Source organism: Sturnus vulgaris, chromosome 1 (genome assembly GCF_052056855.1).
Source record: "Sturnus vulgaris isolate bStuVul1 chromosome 1, bStuVul1.hap1, whole genome shotgun sequence".
Taxonomy (NCBI): domain Eukaryota; kingdom Metazoa; phylum Chordata; class Aves; order Passeriformes; family Sturnidae; genus Sturnus; species Sturnus vulgaris.
Window position 1 is genome coordinate 1,687,848 of NC_142243.1, and position 19,864 is coordinate 1,707,711.

Sequence of the window (19,864 nt, forward strand, 5' to 3'; positions counted from 1 at the left end):
TCTTGGAAATTCTTGGGAATTTTTGTGAGTTCTTGAGAGTTCTTGGGAATTCTTGGCAGTTCTTGAGAAGTCTTGGAATTTCCTGGGAATTCTTGAGAGTGAGTTCCTGGGAATTCTTGGGAGTTCCTTGGAATTCTTGGGAGTTCCTGGGAATTCTTGGGAGTTCTTGGGGGAGTTGCTTCCCTGAGGTGCCAATGTCAATTAGAGCACAAACCCGTGGGGTTGGATATCTGGGATTGAAGGAAAAATGGGATCATGGAATGGTTTGGGTTGGAAATCTCATCCAGTTTCAATCCTTTCCCACTACCCCAGGTGCTCCCAGCTCCATCCAGCCTCTCCTTGGACCCTTCCAGGGATCCAGATTTTCTGGGAATTCCATCTCAGCCCTTTTCCACCTTCCCAGCCAGGAATTCCTTCCCAATATCCAACCCAAACCATTCCAGGATTCTCTGGGAAGTCAGGACAAATCCCAGCTGCTTTTCCACACTGGGATCATCCTTGAACGCTCAAGGGTGGATCATGGAATTGGGACCACTCTGCTCCTTGGAATCCATGGAAATTCTGGAATTCTCAGCCATTCCTGGTGCTTGTGCTGCTCAGGGAGAAACCCCTCCAACACTGGGACAACGCTGCTGGAATTCCAGGGATTTTTCACTGGATCTCCCACAAATTATCCTTAAAAAAAAAAAAAAAAATACCCCAGGGAATGAGCTAATCCCTGTTTCTGCTTTTCCAGGGGTTTGCTCCGGCTGGCCCTGGAGCAGAAGGGCCGAGCGCCCCCCGAGGACGAGCCCAGGTCGGTGGCTCCGGGTTCGGCTTTTGGGAATTAGGAGGGGGCTCCCAAATTCAGGAGGTGCCGAGCTCGCCTTTGTGTCCTTGAGCCAGGCTTAGTGCCCTGACTTTGTATGCTTGAGCCAGATTTAATGCCCTGTGTTTGAGCCAAGTTTAGTGTCCAGAGTCTTGTGTTTGTCTGTTTGAGCCAGGCTTAGTGCCCAGACTTTTGTGTTTGTCTGTTTGAGCCAGATTTAATGCCCTATGTTTGAGCCAGGCTTAGTGCCTAGACTTGTCTACTTGAGACAGGCTTAGTACCCAGACTTGTCTGTTTGAGCCAGATTTAATGCCCTGTGTTTGAGCCAAATTTAGTGTCCAGAGTCTTGTGTTTGTATGCTTGAGCCAGGCTTAGTGCCCAGATTTGTGTTTGTTTGAGCCAGGCTTAGTGCCCAGACTTGTCTGCTTGAGCCAGGCTTAGTACCCAGACTTTTGTCTGTTTGAGACAGGTTTAGTGCCCAGCTTTGTGTTTGTCTGCTTGAGCCAGGCTTAGTGCCCAGACTTTGTGTTCATCTGAGCCAGGCTTAGTGCCTGGACTGAGCTCAGAGTGCCGAGTTTTCCATAATTTTCCACAGAGCATGGAACCAGCTCCTTCTCCCCCTGTTCTGGAGGAGAAGATGGTGCCAGAGGAGGTGGAAAATACGAAATAAAAATTGGGAATAATTGTGGGAATCCAGCTTTAGGATTTTGGGATTGAGAAGCCGAATTTTGGTTCCGTTGGCTCTGCTTGCTCCGGGTTTTCCTGCTGATTTTCCCGGAGCCATTCCCACAAATCCAGGAGAGGAAAAAGGGCTTGAATTTGATTTATTTGGTCTTGGTGGTCAAGGTGTTCCGTGGGAATATCTTGGAAAAACCAGCTGGGAATTGGCCTCTGGTGCTGCAGGTTTTTCCTGGATCCTGGAGAGCCTGGCCTCTGGAGATCTCCTGCAGCTCCAGGGTTTTTTTTATCCCAGAGAATTTCCTGGAGGTCTTCTGGAGCTCCAGGTTTTTCCCAGGGACTCCAGAGATGTCCTGCAGCTCCAGGTTTTTATTTCCCAGAGAACTCCTGCAGCTCCAGGTTTTTATTTCCCACTGAATTTCCCAGAGAACTCCTGGAGCTCCAGGTTTTTCTTCCTGGTGACTCTGGAGATCTCCTGGAGCTCCAGATTTTTTTTCCCCCAGTGAATTTCCTGGGCATATCCTGGAGCTCCAGGTTTTGCCACTGAATTTCCCAGAGATCTCCTGCAGCTCCAGGTTTGTTTTTTTTTTCCCTGTGAATTTCCTGGAGATCTCTTGGAGCTCCAGGTTTTTTTTCCTGTGAATTTCCTGGAGATCTCCTGGTTCTCCATGTTTCTCCCAGGGAATCCAAAGATCTCCTGGAGCTCCAGGTTTCTCTTCCCAGTGACTCTGGAGGTCTCCTGCAGCTCCAGGTTTTTCCCTGTAAATTTCCTGGGCATATCCTGGAGCTCCAGGTTTTTCCACTGAATTTCCCAGAGATCTCCTGGAGCTCCAGGTTTTTTTTCCCAGAGTATTTCCTGGAGATCTCCTGGAACTCCAGATTGTTCCTGGTGACTCTGGATATCTCCTGGAGCTCCAGTTTTTTTTTCCCCTGTGAATTTCCTGGAGATTTCCTGGAGCTCCAGGTTTTTCCTGGTGACTGTGAAGATGTCCTGGAGCTCCAGGTTTTTTTTCCCAGTGAATTTCTCAGAGATCTCTTAGATCTCCAGGTTTTTTTTTCCCCAGTGAATTTCCTGGAGATCCCCTGGAGCTCCAGGTCGTTTTTCCCACTGAATTTCCCAGAGATCCCCTGGAGCTCCAGCTCCTCTTGGATCAACCTGTGGCCACCACACCCCAACCACGCCGAGCTCGGAAAAGCAAAAAAAAAAAAACCGAGGAGAACACCTCAGAAACGCCTCATCCATGGGATGCTGGCTGGGTTTGGGAATATCCACATGGATTTCCCTGGAAAAATCCCATTTTTTTTTCCTCTTTTTTTCCAGTCTCCAGAAGGGTTCCAGCCTGGTGCTGCCGTTGATCCTGCCCACCTTCTATCCCGAGCTCTCCATGCTCTACATGCTCCAGCACCAGCGCCAGGACAGCCTCTACTGCCAGGGAATCGTGGAGCTCAGCCTCTTCTCTGATATCCAGCTCCTGGAATTCCTGGATGTGCAGAAGTAAGAGGGGAATTTCCCATCCCCAGGGAAAAATCCAGAAAAATGGAGCGGCCGTCGTTTGGTTTTTCCCGGTTTTTCACTGGAGTTTCTCCAGCGCTGCAGGAGGAATTGCTGCTCTGGAGTGTTTGGTTGGAAGGAGAATTTGGAATGGAAAAGTGTTGTTATCCCTGCTGAGCCTCATTGTTGGGTGGGAAATTCCCAAATTCTTTGCTCTAAATCATTCCAAATTTAAAAATGTCCATGAATTTATAAATGTGGACAATTCCCAAATTCTTTGCTCCAAATCATCCTGAATTTAGAAATGTCCATGAATTTATAAATGTGGAAAATTCCCAAATTTTTTGCTTCAAATCATCCCGAATTTAGAAATGTGCATGAAATTGTAATTGTGGAAAATTCCCAAATTTTTTGCTTCAAATCATCCCGAATTTAGAAATGTCTATGAATTTATAAATGTGAGAAATTCCCAAATTCTTTTCTCCAAATTATCTGGAATTTAGAGATGTCTGTAAATTTACAAACGTGGGAAATTCCCAAATTCTTTGCTCTAAATCACCTGGAATTTAGAAATATCTTGGAAAAGGAATGTTCATTCCCTGTTAAAATGTGGGAATAACGATGGAAAAAGTGGAGGCAGATGTTTCCCTCATCCATTCCTGCTCCTGGATCCACCTCTGGAAAGCAGCTTGGGAATTTTCCTTGGGGATTTCAGGAGAGCAGCAGATCCAGGGTCTCAACTGGATCCTGTTTAAAAGAAATGAGAGGAATTGAGTGGAAAAGTGCCAGAATTTCTCATGGATGATCCCAGGATCATCCCTGAGGAACAGAAACTCTGATGGGAATTCCCAGGGAAGTGGATCCATGGGATGGGAGATCCCAGGGAAATGGATCCATGGGATGGGAATTCCCAGGGAAGTGGATCCATGGGATTTCCTTCCCAGGAGGAGATGGATGAACCACGGTTATTCCGGCTGGAATCCATCCTAAATCCCAGTTTTCCCTTTCCAGGCACCTGTGGCCTCTCAAAGATCTGACCCTGACCTCCAACCAGGTGAGGAGAATCCTCGGAGCCAGCTGGGAATGGGAATGGGAATGGGCCATGGAATTGGCCTTGGGTGAGGATGGAGCTTCTCTCAATGAATCCCAGCAATCCCAGCTCCCTGATCAGTTCTGATCCACAGTCACTCCCTGTGGATTTCCTTGGATTTCCTTCCCAGCTTTTTTGGGATGGCTCCAGAATCTCTGCTGCTGGAATTCCAAAGGTATCCCTGTCTCTTTTCCAGAGGCGCTCCCTGGTCAAGGATAAATGTTTCCTGTCTGCCACCGAGTGTCTGCAGAAGCTCATGTGAGTCCCTGTCCTCTTCCCATGGAAATCCAAGGGTTTTTTTGGGAAATTCCAGGAATTTGTACCTGTTTCAAAAGCATCCCAGGGCCATTCCATTCATTTCTTAAGGAAAAGTTGTTTGGGATGTTCTTTCTGTTTCCAAGTGAATTCCATGGAATTTTTTACGCCATAACTCCATGAAGACAGCGGTGATTAAATCTGGGAATTCCCTGCTCAGCACCTTCCACTTCCCACAGATATTCCCTAGGAAGGAATTCCTGGCTGGGAATGTGGGGAGGGGCTGGGATGGAATTCCCAAAGATTTGTGGCCGCCCCTGGATCCCTGGAAGTGTCCAAGGCCAGGTTGGAGCACCTTGGCATAGTGGGAAGTGTCCTTGGCCATGGAATGGGATGATCCTTAAATCCCTTCCCACCCAAACCATTCCATGTTTTCTCCCTATGGAAAATGGGACAGGAACACCTCCACCAGTCAAACCTAAACTGGGATTGGAATTGGGATTATTCCATGGATATGTTGGATTTGGGATCCTTTGGTATCCATTGGCTTTTCTGGGAACATTCCCATCCTTCAAGTTCCCTTTCCCTGGGTGTGCCTTGGAGACACCAGGAATGTCCCAATTCCATATGGGAAGTTCTGGGAATGTCCCATTCCATACAAGAGACCCCGGGAATGTCCCATTCCATGCTGGAAATCTCAGGGAATGTCCCATTCCATGTGGGAGATCCCAGGAATGTCCCATTCCATACTGGAGATCCCAGGAATGTCCCAGTCCATGTGGGAAGTTCTGGGAATGTCCCATCCCATGTTGGAGACACCAGGAATGGTCAATTCCATACTGGAGACACCGGGAATGTCCCATTCCATACAGGAGACCCCAGGAATGTCCCATTCCATGTGGGAAGTTCTGGGAATGTCCCATTCCAGCCTGGAACATCTCCTGGCCCGACCTCGCTGCCTCCTCTTTCCTCCACTCTTTGAATCCAATCCATGAACTCCGGATCTCCTGAAATCCCTAATTTTTTTTTTATTATTTTTTTTTTAAACCCCTCTTTTCCTGACGCTGCTTTTCCACGGCTCTTTTATCCCAACAGCACCACGGTGGATCCCAGGGAAAAGCTGGAAATCCTCAGGAAAACCTACGAGGAGCTGGAGCACACGGTGTCACGGCTGCTGGAGAAGGAATTCCGGCTGCCCATGGATGATCTCCTGCCCCTCCTCATGTTCGTTGTGTCCAGAGCCAAGTGAGTGGAATTTTTTTCCCCCCCCCCTCTGGAATATTTCCAGGTGGAAGAATTCCAATGAAAACTGTTGGGATTTGGGGTTGGATGTGGGTTTTTATCCAGAGGTGTGGTTGGGTTTTTGGGATATAAAGTGCTGATGGAATTCCAGAGTGTCCATGTCTTATCCTAAAGGATATTTCATGGAAAATGGGGTTCCTGTTATCCCAGAATTCCAGAGTGTCCGTGTCTTATCCCAGACAATATTCCAGAGTTTTCATGGAAAATGAGATTCCTTTTATCCCAGAATTCCAGAGTGTCCATGTCTTATCCCAGAGAATGTTTAATGGAAAATGAGATTCCTTTTATCCCAGAATTCCAGACTGTGCAACTCTTACCCCATAGGAAATTCCAGAGTTTTCAGGGACAATGAGATTCCTTTTATCCCAGAATTCCAGAGTGTCCCCAGAGAAAATTGGGATAGTGGGAGGTCGTTGCCCATGGATTATCTCGAAGGACCTTTCCAACCCCAAACACTTTGGAATTCTGGGATTTTGGAATTCTGGGATTCCTATAGGAATTTCCCATCCTCAGCAGAGACTGGGATTCAGATGGGAGATGAGAAATCCAAAATTCCATCCAGTAATTGGAATTTCCTTGGGATGGAGCATCACAAGTTGTGGCTGCTCCATCCCTGGAAGCGTTCCTGGGATGGAGAAAATCGGGATAATGGGAGATCCCTGCCCATGGATCATCCTGAAGGAGTTTTCCAGCCCCAAACCCTCTGGAATTCTGGGATTCTGGAATTCTGAGATCCCAGATCCACCTCCAGCAGATCAGGATGCACTGGGAATCAGCTCTGGAATTCCACAATTTCCCTCCTCCTCTCCAAAATTCCAACCCCCACCCCCCTTTCCATGTGCCCTGAGATTTTTTTTTTTTTTCTGGATTTTGGGATTGATTTTTTTCCATAGGATCCAACACCTGGGAGCTGAAATCCATCTGATCCGGGATTTGATGGATCCCACCAACCAGGGTGGAATGTTGGACTTCCTGCTGACGGCACTGGAGGTAATGGAAATATTTTCCAGGAATTCCAACTTTTCTGGAGTGGAATTTTTAGGAATTTATTGCCTTGCCAGGCTGGGGAAAAAAAAAAAAAAAATCCTTATCCTTAATTTCTGAATTCTGTTGGAATTACCCTCGGGATCAGCAGGGATTCTCTGGCTGCAGGAGCTTGGATTTGATCCCAGAATTCCCCAATTTTTCCCTAATTTTTGCTCTGTTCCCTCCCCAGTCGTGCTACGAACACATCCAGAAGATCCGGCTGCATCCAAAGGAAAACTCCCACAGATCCTGATCCATAGGGAAAATTCTCCTTTTCCCAAATTTTCTGGACCAAATCCCCAACTGGAAAAAACGGGAATTGTATCCCTGGTTGTCTTTAAAGGGAAGAATTCCTCCCCAGCCGAGGTTTTCCTGATCCCAAACACACTGGAAAGGCTGGAATTTTCATCTCCAACCTCTGGGAATTTTTTGGGAATTTTTTTTTCCAAGCAGTGAAGGTTTTATTGGTTATTTTTTTAAATTTTATCCTCTTTTCCCACAAATAATTCCCAGGAAAAAAAAAATCTCCTTTTCCTTGCTCTTTTTTGCACTGGAGAATTCCCAGAAAATGAATTTCTTTGGGAAACACCAGTTTTGGATGGGATTTCTTGGAATGGGACAGAGAGCTCATCCCAAAGCTCCTCAAAATTCCTGGAATTCCTGGAATTCCTTTTCCTGCTTTTCCCAACTCAGGACTTTTCCCATTGCATTTGGAAGCTGCTATTCCCAAATATTTCCTGATTTTTCCCATGCTCCAATATTTTTATTTCTCCTTGGGAGACCTCAGGGGTGATCCTGCACTGCTTTGGAATTCTGGGGGCTTGGAAAAAACAAGGATTTATCCTGGATTTTGGGAAATTCTGGGAAAACAAATAGAAAAGATGGAATAGAAACTCCAATCCCAGCTGGATTTGTGCCCTGAGCTGGAATTTCCTTTTGGAAAAAGAGACTTTGGGATATTCCCAAAACCATTTAATAATAGTCCAAAAAAAATCTCATTTTTGATAGTTTTTATCCCACTTTTTAAATTTTTCCTGGAATTTTTCTCCTCATCCAGGAAAACAAAACTCCTCAGGCTTTATCCCCACTGTTTTTTCCAAGTTTTTCCAATTTTCTAAATTAAGGGAAGTGGATCCTTGGTATTTTTGGGGATGAAAAATTGGAAGTCCAACGCTTTCAAAAAATGGGATTTTTGTCATTTTTGCCTTGGAATTTTTTCATTTTTCTCAGGAATTTCTTTGTTTTTCCCAGGAATTTTTTTCTTTATCCAGGTGATTCCCAGAAAACAACCCCCCCCCCCCCCAGGCTTTTTACTCCCATTTTCCCCAAATTTTATAATTTAATCCTTTAATAAATAACAGATTAATTACAATAATTAATATATTAACAAGAGAATTCCACGGGAAGTTTGCCAGGAATTTTTATTTAAATAAAACTCTTGGAATTTTGAAAATCTCAGGCTCCACGTGCTCCTTATTCCAATCTGTGTTGTCTTCAGGAATCTGGGAATTTTCTAAATACAGGAAAAGCAGCTCCTTGATATTTTTAGGAATGAAGAAAAAAAAAAAAAATTTGCAAATTTCCTCGTGGAAAAGGACATGCAAAGTGCAGAGGGGGTAAAAATTCCAAGGAATTCTCTGGAAAAACCAGGTGGATTTTCAGTTGGGCGTTCTAAAATGTCCCGAAATTCCAAGATTTTCCTCAGTTTTTTTTTTTTTTAATTTCAGGAAGAATTCAAGTGAGGCCTGAAGGTAACAGTGTGCAGCCATTTGTGCTTCCAGGTTTTTTTTGTTTGTTTGTTTTCCAAGGAAAAGCAGGAGGGGGATGTTCCACTGGGAATATTTGGTGGCATTCCAGGTGGGAATTGTGCTGTGGAACCATGCAGGAAGTGCTGGATCCCATTTTTCCATGGAGGGAATGCTGGGCCTTGGGATGGAGCATGGAATTGTGGGAGCACATTCCCATTCCTGCTTTTTATTGGGATGAGTCAAGGCTTGGGAGTTGTAATTAAATGTAATTAATCCTGAGCGTCTCAGCTTTGGAAATGCTACTTTGGAAGACATGGAATCGACATTCCCAAATCCAGGCTCCAGCTCAGGAATGCAGGAATTCCATGGAAGCATCACCAGCTGGAATTCCCTAAAAATAGGATGGAAAAGCTGAGCTGCACCTGGAAGAGGAGAGGTTTTAATAAAGCTGAGCTCAAGCACAGGGAATTTCTTTCATTGCAACACCAGACTTGATCCATAGGGAATTCTTTCCCTGAGTGATGCTCAGAATCCTAAAAAAAAAATTGGGATTTTCCTTTGGCTGAGATGGGGTTTTCCCTAATTCCTCCAAGGTGCTCAGAACTTTGGGAATGTTCTCCCTCCTTCCCAAATGTTCTCCCTCCTCCTGCTGGACTAAAGCTCTTGTCCAAGTCCATTTCCTCCAAACTCCTTTGGAAAAAAGTTTGGAAAAGCGGGAATTCAGAGCAGGGCCGTGTCCAACCCCAATTCCAGGTGCTGGCTCCAGCTCAGCCTTCCATGGAAGCGTCACCAGCTGGAATTCCCTAAAAAAAGATGGAAAAGCTGAGCAGCACTTGGAAGAGGAGAGGTTTTAACAAAGCTGAGCTCAAGCACAGGGAATCTCATTCATTGCAACACCAGACTTGATCCATAGGGAATTCTTTCCCTGAGTGAAGCTCAGAATCCTAAGGAAGTTTGGGATTTCTCTTTGGCTGGGATTGTTTTTCCCCTAATTCCTCCAAACCGCTCAGAACTTTAGGAACGTTTTCCCTCCTCCTGCTGGACTAAAGCTCTTGTCCAAATCCCATTTCCTCCAACCTCCTTTGGATAAAAGCTTGGGAAATCAGGAATTCAGAGCAGGGCCGTGTCGATGGCCGATTCCAGGTGCTGGAGCAGAGCCTCCGGAGAAGGAGAGAGGGAATTCAGATCCAGCTTCCGGAAATCCTCGTTAGCGCTTAACGAGCTCAGCACCTTCACCGTCCTCTTGAGGTCGAAGACGGCGTGCAGCATTCCCAAGGTGGAGATGGCAGCTTTGGAATTGTTGTGGGATGAGGATTCCTCCTCATCCAGGCCCTTTTCCAAGATGGAAATTCGGTTTTCCGCGATGACTTTGAGGAAGTTGTAGAATTCCTTGTAGTCGATGCCCGTGCAGGATTTCATGATCAGCTGAAGGGAGGAAATGGAATCTGAATGGGAATGACAGCGGGGAAAAAAACAGGAAAAATCCCCCCCAAAATGAATGGGAATTCTCTGGGATCATAAGGAATTCCGTTGGATAATTTTTTACTTGGATCTAAAGGCACCAGGTTGTTTTTCCCCAATATTAATTGTAGGAATTTTCCCAAAGAAAGGAAATCAATCCAAGGAAAGGGAACAGCTTCCAGAAATAAACTTGGAATTTATCTCATCCAGAAGATTCTGGAAGGAATCCCACCCATCCTCTTCCTCATGGAATTTTGGTTGGATTATGGAGTTTTGGATTCTTTCCCAACTCCAGGGATAGGGCAGCCACAGTTTGTCTGGGAATTCCATCCCAGCTAGAAATTCCTTCTCAATATTCCATCAAAATTAAGTGGGAAGCCATTCCCTGTGTCCTGTCCTTCCATTCCTTATCCCAAATCCCTCTCCAGCTTTTCTGAAGCTTCTTTAGGCTCTGGAAGGGGCTCTGAGGTCTCTCCCTGGAATTTTCCTTTCTCCAGGTGAACATTCCCAACTCTGTTGATCCTGAAGTTTTCCAGTTTTCCAACCAACATTCCAGCCTGGACACAGCCAATAACCAGAAGCAATTCCCAAACTTTTATTGGGAACATTTCCCACCAAAACAAAACTATCCCAAACACCAACTTCCTAATAAACCACGGCAATTCCCCCGTGAGAGGGCAAAACTTGAGCTCCAAAAATCCTGGAAATTCCTGGAAAATCTGGGATGGGGGTGTACCTGGCATTGGAGGTGCCAGTCATCCATGGGAAGTTTCCATTGGCTGATTTCCCGCTGCACGGCCGCCAGCTCATCCTGCAGGAAGCACCACATGACGGCCACGTTGCAGCCGTTCACCCAGTTGTGGTTGATGGAAATGGTGTCTTCCTGAGGGAAAAAAATAGGGATAATCCATGGATAATTAATGATTAGGCACTAATTGAGTTATTAGGAATAATAATATGGAATGTGCTGCCCCAAAATCCAATTCCTGAACAACTCAAAATGTCCCAAATTCCCAGAATGCAGTCATTGACCCAACTGTGGTTGATGGAAATGGTGTCTTCCTGAGGGAAAAATTGGGATAATCCACGGATAATTAATGATTAGTCACTAATTGAGTCATTAGGAATGATAATACGGAATTTGTTGCTCCACAAATCCGATTCCTGAGCAACACAAAATATCCCAAATTCTCAAAATGCTGCTGTTGACCCAGTTGTGGTTGATAGAAATGGTGTCTTCCTGAGGGAAAAAATTGGGATAACCCATGGATAATTAATGATTAGTCACTAATTGAGTCATTAGGAATGATAATATGGAATGTGCTGTCCCAAAAATCTGATTCCTGAACAACTCAAAATGTCCCAAATTCCCAAAATGCAGCCATTGACCCAACTGTGGTTGATGGAAATGGTGTCTTCCTGAGGGAAAAAGTTAGGGATAATCCATGGATAATTAATGGTTAGTCACTGATTAATTTTTCAGAATAATAATGTGGAATTTTCTGCTCCTAAATTCCCATTCCTGAGAAAGGAAATGCTTCCATGGCATCAAAATCCTGGAAAATTCCTTCTTTAGAAACCCAAAATGTCCCAAATTCCTAAAATGCTGCTGTTGACCCAGTTGTGGTTGATGGAAATGGTGTCTTCCTGAGGGAAAAAATTTGGGATAATCCACGGATAATTAGTGATTAGTCACTAATTGAGGTATTAGGAATGATAATACGGAATTTGTTGCTCCAAAAATCTGATTCCTGAGAAACACAAAATATCCCAAATTCTCAAAATGCTGCTGTTGACCCAGTTGTGGTTGATGGAAATGGTGTCTTCCTGAGGGAAAAAATTGGGATAACCCATGGATAATTAATGATTAGTCACTAATTGAGTCATTAGGAATGATAATATGGAATTTGCCACTCCACAAATCTGATTCCTGAGGAGGGAAAGCTTCCCTGGCATCAAAATCCTGGAAAATTCCTTTTTCTATGTCTGAATACTACATAATATCCCTCATTCCCAAAATCCAAAAGGTGGGAGAAGGTGGCAGGAATTTTGGAATGGAATCCTATGGAATCATTTGTTAATTGGCTGTGATTCAATTAAAATTCCCAGGATTAACAATCCCACCCTGGGTCTGGCTCATCCAGGATCCCATTGCTGAGGGACTGGAAACATTTCCTGACAAAAAAGAGGGAAAAGGGGATGCAGGCAGCATTTCCATGGAATACTCTCCAAAATTCCAGTGCCCCAAGGAGCTTTTGATGGTTTTAGCATCCCAGAATTCCAGGATGATTTGGGATGGAAGGAATCTTAATGATCATCCCATTCCATGGGCAGGGACACTTCTCACTATCCCAGGGTGCTCCAAGCAGGAATTCCCAAAATCCCAGTCCCCAAATCCCAATTCCCACCCCTTTGCTGATCCCAAAGGGATCCCAAATCCCAGTCCCCAAATCCCAATTCCCACCCCTTTGCGGATCCAAGGGATCCCAAATCCCAATTCCCATCCCAACAAAACCATTGGGATGCCCCCTGCTGATCCAGGGGATTCCAAATCTCAGTCCCCAAATCCCAATTTCCCTCCCTTTGCTGATCCAAGGGATCCCAAATCCCAATTCCCATCCCCTTGCTGATCCCAAAGGGATCCCAAATCCCACTCCCGAAATCCCAATTCCCATCCCTTTGGGATGCCCTTTGCTGATCCAAGGGATCCCAAATCCCAGTCCCTAAATCCCAGTTCCCAAATCCCAATTCCCATCCCTTTGCTGATCCAAAGGATCCCAAATCCCAGTCCCCAAATCCCAATTCCCATCCTTTTTGGATGCCCCTTACTGATCCAAGGGATCCCCAGTCCTAAAATCCCAATTTCCATCCCTTTGGGATGCCCCTTGCTGATCCAAGGGATCCCAAATCCCAGTCCCCAAATCCCAATTCCCATCCCAACAAAACCATTGGGATGCCCCTTGCTGATCCAGGGGATCCCAAATCCCAGTCCCAAAATCCCAATTTCCCTCCCTTTGCTGATCCAAGAGATCCCAAATCCCAATTCCCACCCCTTTGCTGATGCCAAAGGGATTCCAAATCCCAGTCCCCAAATCCCAGTCCCCAGATCCCAATTCCCACCCCTTTCCTGATCCCAAAGGGATCCCAAATCCCATTCCCAGATCCCAATTCCCATTCCTCTGCTGATCCCAAAGGGATCCCAAATCCCAGTCCCCAGATCCCAAATCCCACCCCTTTGCTGATCCCAAAGGGATCCCAAATCCCATTCCCAGATCCCAATTCCCACCCCTTTGCTGATCCCAAAGGGATCCCAAATCCCATTCCCAGATCCCAATTCCCACCCCTCTGCTGATCCCAAAGGGATCCCAAATCCCATTCCCAGATCCCAATTCCCATTCCTCTGCTGATCCCAAAGGGATCCCAAATCCCAGTCCCCAGATCCCAATTCCCACTCCTTTGCTGATCCCAAAGGGATCCCAAATCCCATTCCCAGATCCCAATTCCCATTCCTTTGCTGATCCCAAAGGGATCCCAAATCCCATTCCCAGATCCCAATTCCCATTCCTCTGCTGATCCCAAAGGGATCCCAAATCCCAGTCCCCAGATCCCAAATCCCACCCCTTTGCTGATCCCAAAGGGATCCCAAATCCCATTCCCAGATCCCAAATCCCACCCCTTTGCTGATCCCAAAGGGATCCCAAATCCCATTCCCAGATCCCAATTCCCACCCCTTTGCTGATCCCAAAGGGATCCCAAATCCCATTCCCAGATCCCAAATCCCACCCCTTTGCTGATCCCAAAGGGATCCCAAATCCCATTCCCAGATCCCAATCCCCACCCCTCTGCTGATCCCAAAGGGATCCCAAATCCCATTCCCAGATCCCAATCCCCACCCCTCTGCTGATCCCAAAGGGATCCCAAATCCCAATTCCCATTCCTTTGCTGATCCCAAAGGGATGCCTCCATTCCCTCACCAGGTTATAAACCTGGTGGTGCCAGCCGCTGGGAATGAAGACGATCTCTCCGGCTTCCTGGACAATTTCCAGCGGGGCCTGGCTCTGGCTGTAGCGTGGATAAATCCTTTTATCCCCAAGATCAGCAGCTGTCACATCAAAGGGGAGATTCCCGTGGCAATCCTTCAGGAATTCCTCCTGTCCTGCAGGGTACAGGAGCCATTTTTTCCTGCCACACACGTTGGCTGACCAGCTGTAAGAGCGGAAAACGTCGGCGTGGAAAGGAGTCCTGGGGGGGGAAAAAAAAAAAAAAAAAAAATCCGGGATGGGCGGGAATTAACGGTGAAAAGTTGGAACGGGGATTCCAGATGGTGGAAAGTGAGATTCTGATCCCAGAATTCCAGGAGGAATGTCGGTTGGATTAAGGAGTTTTGGGTATTAAAAGGGCACTGTATCCATACTGATCTCAAAATTCCTCATGGAATTTTGGTTGGATTAAGGAATTTTGGCAATTAATTGGAAACAGATCCCAAAATTCCTCACGGAATTTCAGTTGGATTATGAAGTTTTGGCTATTAAAAAGCCATTATATGGACACTAATCCCAAAATTCCTAATGGAATTTCAGTTGGATTATGAAGTTTTGGCTATTAAAAAGCCATTATATGGACACTAATCCCAAAATTCCTAATGGAATTTCAGTTGGATTGTGAAGTTTTGGCTATTAACTGGATACAGATCCCAAAATTCCTCCTGGAATTTCAGTTGGATGATGGACTTTTGGCTACTAAAAAGCAATTATACAGATGCTGATCTTGAAATTCCTCATGGAATTTTGGTTGGATTATGGAGTTTTGGCAATTAAAAAGCCATTCCATCCATACCAATCTCAAAATTCTTCATGGAATTTCATTTGGATTAAGGAATTTTGGATATTAAAAGGCCACAGTATCCATACTGATCCCAAAATTCCTCATGGAATTTCAGTTGGATTGTGAAGTTTTGGCTATTAACTGGATACAGATCCCAAAATTCTTCATGGAATTTTGGTTGGATTAAGGAATTTTGAATATTAAAAAGCCATTATATGGACACTAATCATAAAATTCCTCATGGAATTTTGGTTGGATTAAGGAATTTTAGCTATTAAAAGGCCACTGTATCCATACTGATCCCAAAATTCCTCATGGAATTTCAGCTGGATTATGGACTTTTGGCAATTAAAAAGTAATTACATGGATACCAATCCCAAAATTCCTCATGGAATTGAGGTTGGATTATGGAAGTTTACCTGGTAAAAAGCCATGATATCCATCCTGATCCCACCCATCCTTTTCCTCATGGAATTTTAATGGGGTTATGGAGTTTCGATTCATTGAAAAACCACCCTGACCCTAAACTTCCTCATGGAATTCTGCCTGGATAATGGAGTGTTTTATATCCTCTGTACTTCTCTTTAATTTATCCCAAAAAATTCCTCAAGGGCAGGGAATTCTGATAAAAAATACCCCAAATGCAACTTCAGAACCAACACTGGGCTGGAATTTTCACCTGGAATTTTCCCCTGGAAAACACTGGAGTTATTGCTGCCATTCCAGGCTCCTCCACATTCCCAAGGGAATTTCTCCTCTCATCTCCCAGATGAATTTTTTTTTTCTGGCCACAATTTGGGCTTTTCCCTTTTCCCCTCCCATCCAGAGCCAACCAGGATACTGGGAGACCTGCTGGTTATCCTGAGGGATAACAGGATCATTTCCTGGGATATTCAGCTGGAAAAGAAGGAATTTTTTGGGGATGAGAGCTTTACCAGGATCCCTTGGGTCCCATGTAGACGAAGCGAAAATCATCCACGGCCACGGCATCCCAATATTCATTGAGCCAATCCGAGGAAAAATACACTGGAGTGGTGTAAACATCCTCCTCTGGGAAAGCTCTGGAAAACACAAACCCTTGGAAAAACAGCTCAGGAAAATGGGATGTGCCCCCCAAAACCAGTGGGAAGGGTAAAATGGATCTTTGAGGATGGAATCGCGGTGGTTTGGGAACAGCTCATCCCAGTTTTTCACTATCTCGGGTTTGGACACTTGCAGGGATTTGGGGGCTTCTCTGGGAATTCCATCCCAGCCTCTCCCCATTCCCACAGGGAAAATTCCTTCCCAAGGGTTTTTTCCAGCTGGAGAAGGAAAGGCAGAGCTGGGGGAAAGGGAACTTGAAGGAGGATGAATGTTCCCAGAAAAGCCAATGGATACCAAAGGATCCCAAATCCAACATATCCATGGAATAATCCCAATTCCAATCCCAGTTTAGGTTTGACTGGTGGAGGTGTTCCAGTCCCATTTTCCATTGGGAGAAAACATGGAATGGTTTGGGTGGGAAGGGATTTAAGGATCATCCCATTCCATGGCCAAGGACACTTCCCACTATGCCAAGGTGCTCCAACCTGGCCTTGGACATTCCAGGGATCCAGGGGCAGCCACAAATCTTTGGGAATTCCATCCCAGCCCCTCCCCACATTCCCAGCCAGGAATTCCTTCCCACATTGAGTTTAAATGGATCTTGAGCCTGGAATAAAAGCTGGGGATTAGGCTGAGGGAATGACAGCAGCCTGGAATATCAGGGATTTGAGGAATTCTGAGCTCTTTTTGGAGCTGGAGGCCAAAGCTTTGGAATTCCTCAGGGAATGTTGGAATATTTTTCCTCTGGGCTGATGCTGAGCTCGTCTGCTCTGCCCCAAAACCCCAATTGGAACAATTCAAAATCATGGAATCCTGGAATTCTTGGGGTTGGATGGGATCCTAAAGAACACCCAGTTCCAACCCCGTGCCAGGAACACTTCCCACTATCCCAGGCTGCTCCAAGCTGGCCTTGGGCACTTGCAGGGATGGAGCAGCTTCTTTGGGATTCCTTCCCAAATTAAGTGGGAAGCCATTCCCTGTGTCCTATCATTCCATCTGCATTATCCCAAATCCCTCTCCAGCTCTCCTGGAGCCCCTTTAGTGCCCTGGAAGGAGCTCTGAGGATTCCCTGGATCCTTCCCCTCTCCAGGGGAACATTCCCAGTGCTGGAGCTTTGGGAATGAGCCCTGACCTGCTCAGGTGCCAGTCCTTGAGGTAGAGGCAGCCACGGGGGGAGCGATGGCCATTCCTGATGTATTCCCTCCAATATTCCACAAATTCCTTGAAGGGCAGCTGCTCCTTGGGGTTGGAATTGTATTCCTTGACATCACAGTTGGCAACAGGCACCACAGCTTCTCCTGGAATCACAAATCCCTCAGGAATTCTCCTCAGGAATGAGGAGGACTCATGGAATCACCTCCCCCTCAAGCCCATCCCTACAGAATTCTGGGTTTCAAATATTCCAAAGGAACCACCCCAATCCCAAAACCATAATTCCAGGGAAACACCAGCCAGGAATTTCAAATTCTTTGGGAATCCTCTTCAGGAATGAGGAGAACTCATGGAATCACCTCCCTCAAGTTCATCCCTACAGAATTCTGGCCCCAAATATTCCAAAGGAACCATCCCAATCCCAAACCCATAATTCCAAGGAAATGTGATGCAGGAATTTCAAATTCCTCAGGAATTCTCAGGAATGAGAACTCATTAAACCAGCTCCCTCAAGCTCATCCCTACAGAATTGGAATTCTGTTTTTCCTTCGTGCTTTTATCCCAAAAATTCAATCCAAAAAAACCCTGCATCTTTAGGATTTGGAATTATTAAATTCCCCAATATATTCAATTGATTGAAATACAAATAATAAATAAAACTTGGGAATAAATTTCAGCTTAGAATCTGCAAACCAGACAGCGAATAAATGGGAAAAATTTCAAGTATTAATTTAGGCAAAAAGTTGGGAATTTTGGGGGTTTTTTAATGCTTTTATCCTGAAAATTCAATCCTAAAAAACTGCATCTTTAGGATTTGGAATTATTAAATTATCCAAGATTTTAAACTGATTTGAATATAAATAAGAAATAAAATTTGGGAAGAAATTTCAGCTTGGAATCTGCAAACCAGACAGTGAATAAACAGGAAAAAAATTCCATGTATTCATTTAGGGAAAAAGCTTGGAATTTTTAATTTTTTAGTGATTTTTATCCCAAAAATTCAAACTTAAAAAACTGCATCTTTAGGATTTGGAATGATTAAATTATCCAAGACTTAAAATTTATTTGAATGTAAATAATAAATAAAATTTGGGAAGAAATTTCAGCTTGGAATCTGCAAACCAGACAGTGAATAAACGGGAAAAAAATCCATGTATTCATTTAGGGAAAAAGCTTGGAATTTCGGATTTTTTAGTGATTTTATCCCAAAAATTCAATCCTAAAAATCTGCATCGTTTAGGATTTGGAATCAAGCAGGAAAAAAATTCCAGGACTTACCAAATTTTTGCAGGAGATGCTCAAAGTTGGGTTTCCCATCCCACGTCACCCAAGTTTTCCTGCTGCCCCAATCCTCAGTGAATTTGGCTGAGAAAATGCAGGGATGGTTGGGAATGAGATAATCCCGAAAAAAATCCGAATAAGTGAAGGAATCAACTTTGTCAATAAAATCCACGTGGCCCCCGGGAAGAGAACTTGGAGCAGAATTCCCAAAATCCCGGAAAAAAGCAGTGGAACAGGCAAAGGTTGCTCTGTCCATGCAGGCTGGAAAAAAAAATTCCTGGCTGAGCCAAGAAATTTTGGAGCAGGTGTTATTCCAAAAAAAAAAAAAAAAAAAAAAAAAAAAAGACAAAAAATTAAATAAACCTGCTAAAAAAATGAGATTGGAGGCTTTGAAGCTGGGGGAAATCATGGGAAAATTGAGGGAAAATCGAGGGAAAAATCACGGGAAAATTGAGGGAAAATCACGGGAAAATCGAGGGAAAAATCACGGGAAAATTGAGGGAAAATCACGGGAAAATTGAGGGAAAATCACGGGAAAATTGAGGGGAAAGGAGGACTGGTGCAGGAATTTTGGGATAATTGGGATTTTCCATGTTTTTTCTAGAGCTGGGAAATCACCCTCTGGATGCTTTTCTCTCTTGCCAGAGCTGGTTCCGTCCTAAAAGAGGAAGAAAAAGAAAATTTCAGTGGGATACTCCCCAAAAATTTAATTAATTGCAAAGGTGGAGGGAAAAGAAATTCCTGTAATATTTGGGAAAGTGCGGATTGCTCTGGGATCATCCCTTTGTTCCGAGGTCTGGCACCTCCCACATTCCCGCAGAGCTTTTGCCAAGGATTTGGAGCAATCAAAAATGAGGATAAAAATAGAAAAAAAAAAAAAAAAAAAAAAAAAAAAAAAAAAAGGAGGTAAAGGAAAAACTGAGCAGAGAAGGAATAAAGCAAAGAGGGATGAGATTTGGATTTGGGAGACACTGAGGGAAAAGGAGATTTAGGGAATTCCAGGAAGGAATTCACCCCTCAAAGAACTCCAAGGGAATATTGGAATGATGGGATTTCCGTGAGGGAATTCCTCTCTCAGAGATCTCCAAGGAAATACTGAAATTAAAGGACATCCATGAGGAAATTCCTCTCTCACGGAGCTCCGAGGGAATATTGGAATTAACGGATTTTTATGAGGGAATTCCTCCCTCCGGGATCTCCAAGGGAATACTGGAATTAAGGGAAATCCGTGAGGGAATTCCCAACTAAAAAAGGGGATTCGAGGCTTTAAAGCTGTGGAAAATCACGGGAAAATGGAAATCTCTCACGGAGCACCAAGGGAATATTATAATTAAGGGATTGCCATGAGAGAATTCCTCCCTCGGAGATCTCCAATATTGGAATTAAGGGACATCCATGAGGGAATTCCCTGCACGGAGGTCCCCGGTGATGGGGGGGGGGGGGGGGGGGGAGGACCCGGACCCCACAGCGCGTCGCACACGCCATGCCCGCCTCGCTCTCCCGTGCCACCCTCGCTGCCCGCAGGAACCGGGAGCACCCAGAGGGAGCCGCACTCACCCCCGTGCCCCGCGGGACAGCCCCTGGCGCGAATGGCGGCGGCGGCGGCGGCGACAGTGAGGGGCTACGGCGGGCGCCGCCGGAACCTCTGCATCGGGAGGGTGGGG

At 45.1% G+C, this 19,864-nt stretch overlaps 2 protein-coding genes across 6 annotated transcripts in view; one reads left to right on the forward strand and one right to left on the reverse strand.

Moving 5' to 3' along the window:
* Positions 1-8,797, forward strand: part of ALS2CL (ALS2 C-terminal like) — a 45,926-nt gene extending 37,129 nt beyond the window's left edge. For 3 of the 4 annotated variants that reach the window (XM_088177072.1, XM_088177031.1, XM_088176993.1), the window contains 7 exons: positions 737-796; positions 2,808-2,981; positions 3,990-4,032; positions 4,265-4,326; positions 5,419-5,568; positions 6,519-6,615; positions 6,842-8,797. In XM_088177072.1, the coding sequence (XP_088033198.1) occupies positions 737-796; positions 2,808-2,981; positions 3,990-4,032; positions 4,265-4,326; positions 5,419-5,568; positions 6,519-6,615; positions 6,842-6,904 (649 nt within the window). In that variant the 3' untranslated portion in view covers positions 6,905-8,797. Of the gene's footprint in view, positions 1-736; positions 854-2,807; positions 2,982-3,989; positions 4,033-4,264; positions 4,327-5,418; positions 5,569-6,518; positions 6,616-6,841 lie in introns of those variants that run through there. The other variant, XM_088177121.1, reaches the window with a different exon arrangement.
* Positions 8,056-19,860, reverse strand: JMJD4 (jumonji domain containing 4). 2 transcript variants are annotated; one of them, XM_088177220.1, is made up of 7 exons: positions 19,758-19,860; positions 18,198-18,858; positions 16,900-17,065; positions 15,620-15,745; positions 13,847-14,102; positions 10,597-10,743; positions 8,056-9,824 (listed from the first exon to the last, which is right to left on the reverse strand). In XM_088177220.1, exons 2-7 carry the CDS (start codon positions 18,607-18,609, stop codon positions 9,510-9,512), a joined length of 1,422 nt encoding a protein of 473 aa, XP_088033346.1. In that variant the 5' UTR covers positions 18,610-18,858; positions 19,758-19,860; the 3' UTR covers positions 8,056-9,509. The 2 variants fall into 2 exon arrangements, with proteins under 2 accessions (XP_088033346.1, XP_088033309.1); XM_088177183.1 differs by having other exon boundaries at positions 13,835-14,102.
* Positions 19,861-19,864: the final 4 nt, after the last annotated feature.

Excerpts from the sequence above, each read along its gene's own strand:
- JMJD4 (XM_088177183.1), bottom strand. The coding sequence starts at position 18,609 with ATGATTTCCCCCAGCTTCAAAGCCTCCAATCTCATTTTTTTAGCAGGT. Across the intron at positions 10,744-13,834 it reads ACCACCAGGTTTATAACCTG|GAAGACACCATTTCCATCAA; the intron begins GTGAGGGAATGG and ends TTTTTCCCTCAG. Across the intron at positions 9,825-10,596 it reads ACTGGCACCTCCAATGCCAG|CTGATCATGAAATCCTGCAC; the intron begins GTACACCCCCAT and ends TCCTCCCTTCAG.